General features: G+C 41.3%; 1 protein-coding gene across 11 annotated transcripts in view; it reads left to right on the top strand.

The window, feature by feature from the left end:
- The window catches only part of SCAI (suppressor of cancer cell invasion), a 49,144-nt gene extending 34,914 nt beyond the window's left edge, over window positions 1-14,230 (top strand). For 9 of the 11 annotated variants that reach the window (XM_056351492.1, XM_056351490.1, XM_056351486.1 and 6 more), the window contains 6 exons: window positions 57-156; window positions 626-707; window positions 5,545-5,617; window positions 7,168-7,341; window positions 7,557-7,657; window positions 8,756-14,229. In XM_056351492.1, the coding sequence (XP_056207467.1) occupies window positions 57-156; window positions 626-707; window positions 5,545-5,617; window positions 7,168-7,341; window positions 7,557-7,657; window positions 8,756-8,905 (680 nt within the window). In that variant the 3' untranslated portion in view covers window positions 8,906-14,229. Of the gene's footprint in view, window positions 1-56; window positions 157-625; window positions 708-5,544; window positions 5,618-7,167; window positions 7,342-7,556; window positions 7,658-8,755 lie in introns of all 11 variants that reach the window. The other 2 variants (XM_056351488.1, XM_056351487.1) reach the window with 1 other exon arrangement.
- The last annotated feature ends 96 nt before the right edge of the window (window positions 14,231-14,326 follow it).

Below are 14,326 nucleotides of genomic sequence, written 5' to 3'. Positions count from 1 at the left end.
ATCCATAAGAGGTGAGTTGCCTCCACTAATTTTAGCTTTCTTTTTGCTGTGTGTAGGTCCATATGATTTTGGTGGTGTTCTGACAAACAGTAACCGAGACATTATAAATGGGGATGCTATCCACAAGCGAAACCAATCTTACAAGGAGATGCACTGGTAAGCTTCATGAGTGTGACAACTGCAAATTCAGAATAAACTGTCTTTAATGGAGAAACATGTATCAAAGCCTCTGGAATTCAAACTCTTTAGTGCAGGACATCATAATGTAGATTGACTTGAAGTTGAACAATTAGAAATGAATATGCAACTCTACATGATGCTTTAAACACTTAAAAAGTATTAATGTGACGTAACGTAAATTATTTATTACGGGAAAACTTCAAATTGAAGGTGGATGACTTCTGAAGCAGATAAAATAGCTCTTATTGCTGTCCAATAGCCCATAATATAAAGAATACCAAATTAGTTTTGCAGTTACTCTCTGAGGATGAATCTGAGGATGGGACGTGGGGCATCTGCTTGCTTTTTATCTGGACACGGGCAGCTGTGTATCTGAGAAACTTGTGCACTCTCACAGCTTTGCAGCATTTCTAGTGCTCTGTGAAGTGTCCCTTTCTCTTTTCAGTCTTCACCCTGGAGATCTCTACCCTTTCACAAGAAAGCCCCTGTTTATCATTGTGGACTCTTCAAACAGTGTTGCCTATAAGGTAAGGCTCTTGAAGGCAGCTCCTTGTGTGATAGGACACAGTGTCAACCCCTAGTTAGCTTACACTTTTAACAGGCAATTTTTTTAAACAGTTTGTATTCAGTCTTTCTTTTCTTTTGAGGTTGTGCATGCTAGTCAGGATCTGATCCTATGAATAGGAACAAGAAGGAGAAGCACATGAACAGCCGCTCATTGGAAAGTAATAAATCCTCCTGGAGGGAAAAAAGGTTCAAGATTTCCAAGGTCTCTGGTGGGAGGTTTATTTTTGTTATATACCAAAGACAAATCTTGGTGTGTGTGCATGTGGGAGGGAGATAACTAATCTGCTTTTTTTTTTTCCAGTCATCCAACACTCAGTTGCTTTTAAGCAGCAGAAAGGAGTCAAAGCATTGAGCCTGATCTTATAAAACACAGGGTGTCTGTGTCTGAAAAGTATCTGAACCAAGGACATAACAAGACTCAAATTAGCATCCAGTGTTACTGTAGAGTGGTATATGCTTGGACAATGAGCCTCCCTCCTAGGGTGCTATGGACTTACAGTAGAATTACTCCATGCCAAATCACCTTTGGGAATCTGCAATTCGGGTAATACAGAAGCAGGCATTTTCAATCTTAGTTGCCAGCTGAATCTGGATAGCATTACATTTATTCATTCATGAATGGGATATTAAGAATGTGCTGTATCTGGGGAAAGTGCCACTTCCTCATGTCTTCCTTTTTATAGCTCCATTATGTGCAGTGAGAAAAGTGAACGTTCGCAGCTGCATTTCAGAGGAGGAATAGGGACGTCTAGTGGCCAGATGAACTTGTTCCTTGTTCATTATCCATAGTCTGTGTCATTTGTTTTAAAGGCATTTGTTGGCCAACAAGAGGTGCTAAATCAGTGATCGGTATGATTCAGAATAGTTCTCTATTGAGCCAGGCAACCTTTACCTGACAGTCAAAATAATGATCTGGCCTCTCTGTAGGGCTTTTGGTTTATTGTGTTGTATTGCATTTCAAAGGGCTTTTTAAATACTACTGCATTTAACTGCACCGCACTAGATTTCAGTGCAAATCTGCTTTTTATTAAATTCCCTTCCCCATTTGAAGGGAGGGAAGCACAATTAGTAGAATGATTTACTTGTCTTTCTGAGAAAACAAGCATTTGGTAGGGACTTATTTTCCTGTGCTCTTTTCTGACATTCATTCCAGTGTATGTTTCAGGGGAAAAAGTGTGGGTTGGGTTGGGTTTGGTTTTGGTGTCGTATCCTCCCCCTTCCCTTCTTCTCTGGTAGAATTGCTGAAAGATGTCAAGTGGATCAGCCCTGTAAGAGAGAGTAAGGGATTCCTGGTGATCCTTAGTTCAAATACAGCTCTGGACATACTGGGGCTTTGTGGACAGCTTAGAGCAGAGGATCTTTTTGAGGTGATTGATTCCCACACATAGATTTGTAATTCTCATGAGAATATAACTCAAGTGTTTACGGTAGAATTTGCTTTTTATATTGCATTTAAATTTGATATTTAAATTTTCTTCAGATTTTGTGGGCGCACAGTAAGCGAAAACTAACCTCCATTTAGTTTCTTGTCCTTGTTCTGCAGTGAGCTGACCATCAGTAATGTAAAATACACCAGTGCTCCATCTCTTAACCACACAGAGCAGCTGGCATGAGAGAAGTCCAACCCTGCCTGTATTGTAAGGAGTATAGAAATGTGAGGTTTTGGAAGTACTTCAGGGCAGGATTATGGAAGTGGCTGCTAGGAATTCCAACCCAGATCAGAATTGTGTGGGTACAACTGTGAGGAGTCTAAAAAGAGAAGGGGGGGTGTGTGTGCGCATGGACCCCTATTTAAAAAAATGTATTCAGTGTTTGAAAACTCAAAACAGTCTACTGCACCTAGGCAGATAAATGTGTGGGGATGGGTTTAGGTGTTTTGTTTGTTTTCAGGTGAAGGAAGATGGCACAGCTCTCAATGTCAGTATTTTCTAGCCCTTGTAAATTCCTGTCTGTCATCATTTTGAGTGTTCTTACGTGCTTGGTTCCTTGTCACCAGACTATACTGATAGTGCTGTCCTGTGGTTGTCCTCTGGGTGTGTTGTGAGATGCTTTGTAGACTCAGGCAGTGGCACAAACAAAGAGGTTCTGTGCAACTGCCTGAGAAGTTGAAGTCAGTGGACTGACTTTTTTCCACATCACTGCTCTGATCTTTTCTGATAGGACAGTAGCTATCCTGACATTTAAATGTCACTGCTAGCAATGCTGGCAGTAACAGCAACTGCTCACGCATCTTTTTCTACAGCCAGTTTCTGCTCTCCTGCATGCATTCTCATCCTCTCCCCTTCTCTGGAGGGCTTAGCTGGTGATGACTGAAAGTCCTGCCAGGAAGTGACTTGCCAGTTTGTCAGATCAGCGGCGCTTGAATAGCTTCCACCCCTATATATTTAGCTGGAAGTGGAAGATAACTGCAAATCGAGCATATCTACTTAAAGCTGTGAATTTTTTCTAACACTTCCATTTAAATATAGATGGTTGTGTTCTTGAAGGTTACCACTGTATACGTGGATAAAATAATATTTTTAAATCAGTATCTTTTTGCAGCTGTGGTTGTCTGAGATTATGGTCAAATGAAAAGTCTTAAGAAAACCAAACCAAAACAAAACTCTGGCCAGTAAGAATGCAAGGCCTTGTCAGTGATGTGGTGTAAATACTCAGCTTAGTAAAGCTTACGTGTGAAGTGACTTCTTTTGGAGATGATGGATAGTTCTTTTTTTGAAAGGAGATGTATATGATACGCATTTTAAAAAGCAGCAATGCTTCTGTTGGGAAACTTGAATTGAATAATAAAGTAAAAAAAACCAGTCAATTTTGAAACAAAAATATGTTTTCACCTTTTTTGGAGTTGGCCATGTGCTGAAAAGTAGGGCACTCCTTACCCGGAGCTACTATCCACATCTAGAATGCAGGATAGGTTTTCCTGGTGTGCCTTATGGTCCTCAGCTCCCAGCCATGGCTGTGACATGCTCCTGTGCCTTTGCTACGTGTGTGCCCACAGCGCTTTTCTGTGGAAATCAGGAGCAGAGGTGGTGGGTGAGTGAATCCTGGTTTTCGCTTGGGCTATGGTAGGCCTTTGGATCTAGGAAAGAGCTGAGATGGCTACTCGGAAGCTTGAGAGTCTGGTCCTTCTGGATCTGTAGTTTAGATGTAGCAAGTGGCATGAGCTGTCTTCCAAAGAGCGCGTTCTGTGCTAAACAGTGTAGTTTCTCCCCTTTGCAGGACTTACTAGCTATGTTGACTTAACCTCTGCTGGGACAGAGTCCAGAATGATCTCAGATACTGTCAGTGAGTAATACCTTTCCTGAGATATATGAGTTACCCTTGGTTTGGCTTTATAGCTGTAGGCTGTGTTTAATTGCATTGTCATTTCTACTGATGGAGAGTGTGCTTTGGTCTGTAACCGGGTGGTACAAGACAGAATTAAACATGTGAATCGGCTCATGAATACTAAGTATATATGTTACTTGAACACATGTAACCTGCCAGTGTGTATTAATTTCAAACTGGCGATGTCTGGGGTGACTTCTGGAGATTTAAATGTTTCTTTATGGTACAGTTTTACTAATTACTGGTCTGGCCTGCAGTTAGTGTCTTTGTGGTAATAGTCTTTGTTCTTCATTAAAGACCAAACCTTAGGATCTAGCATTATAAATCTCCCATGGGCTCTTAATGAAATAGAAGGGGTTTTAGGACTAGTCAGCACTGTCAGATATGGGAGATGTTTTATTTTGATTAGACTAGATTACAGTCTTTATTATTTAGCAGATTTAGATTAAATAAATTCAGTGAAACTAATTTAATTGAAATATACTGCCTGGAAGGGACAGTTCCATTGGAATTAAGCAGAAGCCAGAAGGAATTAAACAATTAGCTTTTTGATGATTCTACACAAGCAAATACTTCTGGTGATGTATACCTCACGTTTGTAACCTGCCAAATTGTAAGAATATAACCTGCAGACACGTGTGTTGCACTCATGTGCTCTGATGGGATGCAGATATATGATCCTTTACATTTTCTGTGGCTTTGCAATCCTTCAGTTTCAAGAAAGCTGTTTTGGTGAGACATATGACAGCTAATGAGGTTGTGTAAATGACTTTTTGAATCGCTGTACCTGCCAGACAGATACACAGTAGGACTGTTACCAGGTAAATGTTGGTAAAACTGGACAATAGTGGTATTTGAGGTTTCTGGAGAAATTCTTATGCAGCAGGACACTTAGGCAATCTTTAAGGTGCTGGTGGAAAGTGCATGGAATGAGTATTGTAAAATGAGGGTTCAGTATAGTAGATGTTAAGATTATGACATACTTGCTTTAAAGTAAATTTATCTTGAAACTTCTGTCCACTGGGCTCTTCTCATCAGAAGTAGTTCCTCCTGCTAGAAAGAAAAAGGAAAAGAAATCACTTTGACTGGATAGTTCAGCTGGTATTGAGGAAAGATGCTAAATCTATTTTGACCTGAAAACCAATAGCTTTCAATTTTACTGCAGAACATGATTTTTTTTTTTCCTCAAGTAATGTATTACTACTGAAAGCCACATCTCCATGGAATTAGTGTGCTATCAGTAGCAGTGAAATGAGAGAATTATAATTCCTTTAAAATATAATGGGTTAAATTCCTACTGTGCTGTGATCTATAAGTAAGTCAACTTGTCAGGCTTACTGCCAATGCTGAACTGTGTGATGGGCATTAGTGTGTTCTCTGTCATTAATAGTCTTTGTTTGTACCCTTAACCTGCTGAATATTCAAAAGCAAGCGAAGTGACCATCAATACTTCAAAATTCTTATCTGTTACAGAATTTCACAAACTTATTTGGACAACCATTGGTGTGCTTGCTTTCTCCAACAGCATATCCAAAAGCATTACAAGGTATGTGTAATACTGCATTTCCTAACAAGTTGTAGTTGCATCATATATCTATCCTAAAAGAATATAACTTTGATTCTTCAGGAAGAGATAGCTTTTCATCACTATGCAATCCCTAAATCAGATTAATGTTCCCTGAAGTAGTGTGATAAACTTCAGTTACGGTTTATGGCCAGTAATTTATTCTAATGATGATATTTCTACGAGTAACTTCAACAAGTGCTAGAAGGCAAAGTTGTTCTACATGGAGACCCAGAAAATTGCCAGCCCAGTGCTGGGGTGATGGTGATGATGATGATGACTTTAGGTAGCTTTATTGGTCCCAGAAAGTGAGCAGAGTCAGTGAAGGTATCTGCTTTTAAATGCAGGGTGTAGAGCAAAACCTTCTCATCTTGTTCTGATTTTGGAGGGTAAGTTAAGGAAAACCATTGGCTTTGTATGCCTTGGGAACGTGCTTTTGTAGTAGGAACAGGGAACGAAAGATGTTCCTCGGCCCTTGTGACTACTATAAAATATAAATAGTTCCAGACTTTCTCATTGGAATTTGCCATGTTAGGGTTATTATCCATCACAAGACAAGTACAAAGCTCTAGCTTAAGCCACACAAAGTGATGTTAGGCAAGTATCATGAGAGAATGTGCAAGAAGCTGAAGCTTCTAATTTGTTTTGAAACTTCCTGTTATTTAGCTGAAAGTGAAGTAGAAGACAAGTACTGTAATAATGAATCCTCTTTAAGCAGAAACTCTGGAAAGTAGAAGTAACTTTATAAAATACTGGATGTTTATATTGTGTTTGTGGACCAATCAGGAAGGTCTTGCTGTAGTTCTGAGGGGTGCTACACTACACTACAGCCTGTGCAGAGACTTCGTAGCTGAGCCCCTGTGTCAGTGTGGCATCGTACCATCCAAGCTGTGTGCCCATGTCCTGAAAAAAAAAATGCACCAAAACAAGTCAGAAATCCAGGCTGATAAGGAAGTGGCCTTACTGTTTGGGCACATGATCGTACGGGTATTGCCTTTCTTTTTGACTTCCCAGTTGACTAAGATGAATCTTGGACGCTGTGTATCATGGAGTAATTAGGCTTTAGGATATTGTGGTGCCCAACAAAAGGGCAACTGTGTAGACTTGGGGGTTGTGGTGTATAGGTTCAACTGCCTGGTCTTTTTTAATGGAATAAGAATGTCCTTGTTTAATACTCCTCTTTAGGATTTATAACCAGTATCTTCTACCAGTTGTTTCAGTTATGGTTTTTGTGTTCAAGTTTTATGCTCAAAATGAAGACAGGCCTCCCAAAATTCACAAGAAAATCTCATTTCTCTTGGTGTTAATGCACATCTCCGGTAAGCCTTTATTGCTAGTCAGTGCATCATCTTGAGAACAGATCTGCCAAAAGAGGAGAGAAGATGTAACTAACACAAAGGAGTAGTTCCTCTGTTACAGAATTTAGTGGGTGAGCAACTTCATTCTGTGGCAGGGACAGCTTTTTTGGCTTCATGTGCCAAATGTATCTCCCTGTCTATTGATTTTTTTTTTAAATTTTTTTTTTTTTTTAGATCAGTCTCAGCGGGGTAGCCTCTTCACACTCTTTCTGAACAATCCTTTAATGGCATTCCTATTTGTCTCTGGATTATCAAGCATGCGCAGAGGATTGTGGGAGAAGTGTCAAGATTACCTTAGAAAAATCAACCGAGATATTGCCCAGCTGCTGACCCACTCCCGATCCATAGGTACGTGCCTACTAATCCACAACTGAACCTTAGCATGCTACTTCAGCAGATGCTGGGGTTTCTTGCTCAGCCTTTCCAAGGGACAGAATAGTGAATAAGGGGAATGCACAGGAATTCATAGCTGTTTCCCCTAAGTTGATTTTTTAAAAATGTATTTGTTTATTTATTTATTTATTAGGCCTCTCTAAACTGAGTTTTCTTTGCCTTCACTACAGATCAGTCCTTTCTTCAGTTTTTTGGGGATGAATTCCTTCGCTTGCTTCTAACAAGATTTATCTTCTGTTCTGCTACTATGAGGATGCACAAAATTTTCCGGGTATGCAGGGATATCTGTCCCTTTGTGAGAACGACAATCCAGTGCATACAGAACTGCAGTGCCTCGGGATGGAAGGGTTTTAGGGCTAAGCATATCACTGTGACTTCAGGAAGATAACTGATGCTCACATGCTAATGCCTACCGCTTGTATTGAATCTGTGCCTTTGTATCTCTCCAAAGGCATATGAAGCCTTTGACTTGCTGAAGCCTTATTCCTCTACATAAGTAGCAGACACGCTCTAATTCATTTATGTCACCCTGAACAGCCTTGTCAGCTAGAAAAATTCCTCTTAATTCAAGATTATTATTTCTACACAACTAAAAAGGTGTAGAACAAGAATATAAGAGGAAGTGGGGAGGAGTGGAACGTTACTGCTGCAAGTATTCTAGTGTGAATGGATTTTGAAAGGTCTTTGAAGTGTAAATGAATAAGTTAAACAGGAAAATGGTTATTTTCCCTCCCTGTTGGTTAATGCTGTGCCAACAATGAAGTAGGCTTCTGGATCTACACCATTTTATATATGTGAGCACTGGCATATAAACTGCCTGCTCCATTTTAAACACTACAGAAAAAAATGACAGTTGAAGCACAGAAAGGTACAGTATTCACCTTGTCTAACTGCAGACATCTAGTAGCTTTCCAAACCTAAGTTAGCTACCTAGGCTTCTCTGGTGTCAGGGAAAAGAAGCAGGTCTTCTGTTAGTGGGGAGGGATTTGCCCCCAGTGTCTTAGATATTTGTTTTAGGATGAGATGAATCTCCCACTGGAGATGCTTACATGTCTGTAATTTCAAGAAATCAACTCCAGCCTATCAGGTAAGTATATGTGAAGTCTTTTTATCTATTTTTTGGTGTTTTTCCTGGTTTTTTGCTATTATTACCCATCTTAGATGAACGGGCGTTTTTATTGCCACTATGACCATCTCTGAGTCAAAAAAAGAAAGAGAAAACTGAAAATGCTAGAATATTTTCAGTCTATATGGCATGCTAAATGGATTAGGGTACCTCTTAGGTGAAATTGGCCTTTTGCAGTCTTCTTCATAAAGAGTGTAAAAAATAAATGAATGTCTGATGCTCTTTGTTTTCACTGTCATCTAGCAGGAGACTCGAAATTATCCAGAATCTTATCCTCAGCTGCCACGAGATGAAACGGTGGAGAACCCTCACCTCCAAAAGCACATTTTGGAGCTGGCTTCCATACTGGATGTTAGGAATGTTTTCCTGGAAAACACCCTCGATGACTATTAAAAGAAACTGTCTTACTGCAAAGGGGATTCCCTGGCCACAGATTTTGAATGGTGCAGTTTTATAATGTGAAAATCATAAAAGGAAGTACTTGATTTTATTTTTAAATTTAGGACCATTATTTTAAAAAGTAATAATAAACAGCTGTTAGTTTAGCTGTTCCATTCTGTATGGGGTCAATTTTATAAGCAGAGGTTTTCATGTCTTTTAAATGGTAAAGAATCACTAGAGGTTTATTTCTGGTCTTGTGGCTAGCAACCACATTTCCAGCAGCTGATCCTAAGCATAGAAGTACTATTGGTTACCTTTAGCCCACATTTGTGGAAATCCTTTATTTTTATACAATTTTAAGAAATTGGAAAAAATCAATAGAAAAACAGTATTTTATCCCCAAAGAGTCTGGATTTTAAATGGTAAGGATGGAACCACACAGTACAAACCAACAATAGCAATAAAACAGAGTCCTTCATAACAAATATATTTTTTCAGTCTTAGGCAAGTGAGTAGACAAAACTGTGGACAATGAAGTTGCATTTGGAGCAGTGGGTTTGAAGTGAACTTGTAAAGATACTTAATGCTCCCTATAAATTGAATGCAGCGATTTTATGTAAGAAATCTGTACTGTTGGCCAAGGACACAATTTCCACTCTGCCTGATTGGGCAGACAGTTAGCAGATTAACAAATTACACAGCTAAGAAAGCTAGCCGCCATCTCTCGCTGTAATATGGGTCATCTTGCCATTTGTATTGCTGCCGCAATTTTCCAGGAGGAGGGGGTGTTCTTCATTTTGAGGTACCAGATAGAAATTCTTACATTTGCAGCTAGCGTTATCCCTCCTTTCTGTGTGTGGATGGAATGTGTGGCTCCCACAGTGTTACCAGTCCCTGACAGGAGCTGAAAGAATGTCCCATAGGGTGCTGAATATAAGCCCTTTATCTGACCCATCTGCGATGGATCCCAGTGCCCTAAGAGAGATGCTGACACTCCTCTTGCAGGTTAAACAAAGTGGGTGCTACCGTAAAGCCCTGTTAAATTTTTTGCATGCCCACCATTGCATCTCAGTCCTATCTTTGAACCAGTGAAACTGAGGAGCCATAATTACATGTGGGAGTGCTACTGGCTCCCTCAGCCCATAATGCTGAGTCTGGGTATGTTAAGGAGTACAGCAGCCTCTGTAAAGGCTTATTCTGACTGCTGGGAAAAGTGCTTGCAGACTCATTTGGACTGTACTGCCTTCCTTGCAAAAGGTCCTCTAGCTCTGCAACTCCTGACAGCGAAGGTGTGAGCAAGGAGAAGGAAACAAAAATATTTTAAACTGTTAAATGGAAAAGTCTGTTGTCACTCTCCCATGGGCTGCTAGAAAAGAAGTGAAAGGACGAGTCTAATCAGTGCTTCTATGTTGAACACCAGCCATGCCTCTGTTTTCAGGTGGAAAAAATGTAGAACTTGGTGACTACCATAGTGTCACAGTAGGCCTGTTTGCAATGCCATCATACAAAGTATATGATCTAGTCAGCCAGAATAGTGAAGGGCAGCAGGTCAGCACTGGTGGACCCCATTCAGCTGAGGAGAGCACAGTATGGAACAGCAAGAATTGCTGGAGTGTAGGTGGGAAGTTTGCATGAAGGTTCTTTGTAGCTGGGCTGAAGCTTATGCCATCCATTCTTTAATTTCCCAAGTGTAAAAAATTCTATGAATGCTAGTGTTTGTTCTAAGCAGTCTTGGCGCTGGTATATATTGAGCCCCCCACCACTTGGTGCTGCTCTTTGGACTATGGCAGGACTTCATTACCTGGGATGTGGAGTTCATTTTAAAGAGTGTGTGTTTGTGTGTGTGCATGTGTATTCTAGGCGTTTGTGTGTATATGTACAATACACATACATCTACTGGCTGGTGTAAATTGTAAATATGTATATATGTATAGGTACTTGTATATGTATTAAAAAGAATGAAACACTACAATGTCTACATACAAAATTTATATATACACACATACGCCATTTTGGGTGCATTCCACGAGGTGTTGCAGACCATCTGTGGTTGTAGTAAAGGTTATGGCTCTTCTGCCATTGTAATTGGCTGTTTCCAGGGCCTTATGCTTGGACCTTCAAGTCACTCATAATTGATTGCAGGTACAGGAGACCTTAGTTAGCCAGGGGAATGAGTTCTCCTGTATGTATTACAGTGATTCATATATTCTTAACTGTGAAGCTGATGATCTTTCTTTCTGGTAGGAGGTCCTCAGTTATTAAAATATGGGATTGCATGTAGAAGCTGAATATACAGAAAGCCTTTAATGCAGCGGCAAGAAACAGGTTATCTGTTACCCTGGCTGCTGCTGTCCTTCCACATGCAGCGTTCAACTTGCATGGAAAAGGGAATTTAGTTTTCCCCAGCTCACTGCCTTTCATCCAAATGCTTTTGTTTTGTTTTAGCTTTTGCTTTGATGAAGCGATTCTCATTTTGGTTCCATATTATCTGGAGAAGAGTATGCTACTTCTAAGTTTAGCAGTGATGGTGATTCCATAAGTGTGGGCTGGAGAACCTCTGTGGGACGTTGCTTGTTAACTGACTGGGAAAGCCTTGGCAGACCCAGTCTTCATTTTAGCTGGGCTGAAGCGAGGAGTCCTTGCTTATGATCTGTGAGGCTTCTAATCCACTTTGCAGCCCTAAAAAGAGGTTCTGTTTGCTTGTTACCAAGGTAGATCTAATCAGAGGAGAATGCACGTAAAAAAAATAAAACAAAAACCTGAAGCTGGAATGTAGGAGGAGAATATAAGGCCATGAAAATTAGTTCAGAGGTTGAACTTACAAGCGATGACTGTCCAAGTCAAAAATTCATTCTTGAGGTCCCTCATTCTCTTCTTGCCTACTGACCTTTTGTTCAGAAGGTATGCTGCTGGCAGGGATATGCGAAGATAAAGATTTAACTCCTGTTTTGTGGGTAGGAGTATGAAATTGTACTTTGTAACCAGAAGGCTGATACCCTCAGTCTGCTCTAGCTGTAGATGAGATGAGTATCTGGTCTTGGATTTTGAGCCAGCCCCCTCCCCTCCTACCCAAAGCAACTGCGTTCAAGATGAAAATACTGATATTTCCCCCTCCAAGTAAAAGCTTGTCTTGTTTGAACTTAAGTCATTCTAAACTTGTGCTACTGTGTGCTGTGGTCGTAGGTACCTTCTTGATGTATGCTTGTATGTATTGAAGAACAATTCGGTTTATGTATCTAGCAGTCCTCAGTGTGGAAGTGAAGCAAAGACTGAACCATTTTTAAGTGAGAAGAGAGCAAATTCCTTTTCTTCTCAGGCCTAATGCCTCCCCTCTTGTCTCGTTTTCCCTTTCTCCATATATCTTTATTGCTTATGTTAGCAGAGATGACTTGCCACCACCAGGCAATACTGAATTCAAGCGGTAAATTGTGTATGTAATACATCAAGAGAAGAATGTGAACTGGACTGAATGTGTCCTTACTGGACTACTGCTGCCAAGCTCCCTGCTTACTGCACGTGGTATGTTCAAACGAATCCTCCTCTCGCAGTAGGCACCTCTGTATTCCCGTTCAAACTGGCTGGAGAACATCTAGCCAAAGTTACTGCTGTTGTCTTCTGTTTATTCGCCTTTGACTTCTCAAAATAACAATGACAGGGGAATACAGGGTTATGAGTCTTTAATGCTCTGGTTTTTAATTACTGTTGGGATGTGATGTGTCATTTTGCTTCATGCGCAGGCTAAATGGAGCACTAACTTCTGTGAGCTGTGCAAACTGGACTTGATCCCCGGAGTGTTTTCTTGAGAAATTTCAGGACAGTTTATTTGGGTATTTCATCAGAATAATAACTGTCAAGTGGTGACTTACTAAACCCTTCAAGACTATTCCCCAGGGAGATGTGCAGAGATGTCTTTTAAGGATCATAAGAAATAGATGGGGGAGACAGGAAATTAGGCTTTGAATAATCATCTTCAAAAGCTACAGCTTCAGTAGCTTTGGTCAGGCTTCTCCAAGGACGGGATGGAAGTGCCGCTCTGAGATTCGTCCCTGGCATGCTATTGTGAAGCACCTCCCCTGCCCCGCTGCCTTCCTTGTGCTGTAACTTCATGCTGTGCTTCAAGTCTGCTTTTTCTTGAAAGCTAAAAAGCTTGGAATCTGTCTGAACAAATTTTTTGTCTTGAGGCTTCTTTTAAAATCTTTATTGATGTTAGATTCTTCAGCAACTGTTCTGACTACAGACCACCAACGATAGCAGTGGCAGAGCCCTCATTTAGTCCAGCCCGTTCCATGGGAAATGGCTGCTTCGTGTCAGTAGCTGATCTGTGGTGGCTGCAGCAGCTCCCGGGGACTGATGGAGCTCTGCAGGCAGTAACAGCAAGGGTAATGTTACGAACTAGGCAGGGGGGAAATCTAATATACAGCTGAAAGCTGCTTTGTGCAACTTGGTAACCTTAGAGTCGCTGCAGTCAGCCTCTGTGTGAGGGATACTGGCACAGAGGACAAGGGTGAAGATCTCCAGAGCAGAGAGATTATACATTCCTGAGGTGGCTCCCTTACATTTTTAATATCTCTGACTCTTAGAGCAATACTGTTTCTGTGACCAATGTGTTGAACATCTGGATGTCCACAAACAGAGCAGGGGAGGAACGCATTGGACATGTGTCTCTCCTTTTATATTTAGGAGTGAAAGTAAACTTTTTGTCCTGCCCCCTCCAAACCATTGCTCTGTCAAGACGGAGATTTAGTTCAAGATTTCAGAATCTGACAAATCTTTCGGGGGATTAAGGAGCATCTCTGAATTCGTATCAACTATCCCAGCTGAAAGAGCCTGGTTTCATCTGGGTTGAGAGCAGATTTCACTGCACCTTGCTGGCCCGGAGGAGCCCCTGAGCAGTGCGGATCTTACCAGGTCCACCACCAGCAGCGGTTCCTGCCAGGGTGAAACCCTGTTGTGTCTGCCCTACTGACTTAGCAGGTTCCTTTCGGCATGTGTTTGTCACCACTGTCAGTTGTCGGTGCCTGGTTCAGGAGCAGGATTTGGCCTTGGGAGGCTGGGAACCACAAGTTGTTCTGCGCTGGCGGGAGGGATGCGGGGAGCAGGCGGGAGGCGCCAGGGCTGGGGCGCAGGCCCCGAGGGCTCTGCCTGAGAATCAGATTATTTATTACCCAAAGTAATTTTATAGTGAATTGGTTGAAAGTTATTTTACAGCCATGTGCCTGTATATCCTATTTTGGTAAAAGCAGATATTTTACTTAAAATGTGAGAGAGATATAAATAAACTTTTTTGGTGCAAATAACCGGTTTTTTTGCAAGAGATCTGTAAACCGCCCAGGCGCTGTGATCCCGACGCTCCGGTGCCGGGAGGAAGGCGGTGTGGCCGCTGCCGTGGGAGCTGCCGGGCGGGGCCGCTGCCGCCGCGCTCCGGAGCACACG

This window comes from Falco biarmicus, chromosome 9 (assembly GCF_023638135.1).
Source record: "Falco biarmicus isolate bFalBia1 chromosome 9, bFalBia1.pri, whole genome shotgun sequence".
In the NCBI taxonomy this organism is placed as follows: Eukaryota; Metazoa; Chordata; class Aves; order Falconiformes; family Falconidae; genus Falco; species Falco biarmicus.
Note: the sequence above shows the minus strand (reverse complement) of the source record. Positions and strands in the feature narration are given on the sequence as shown.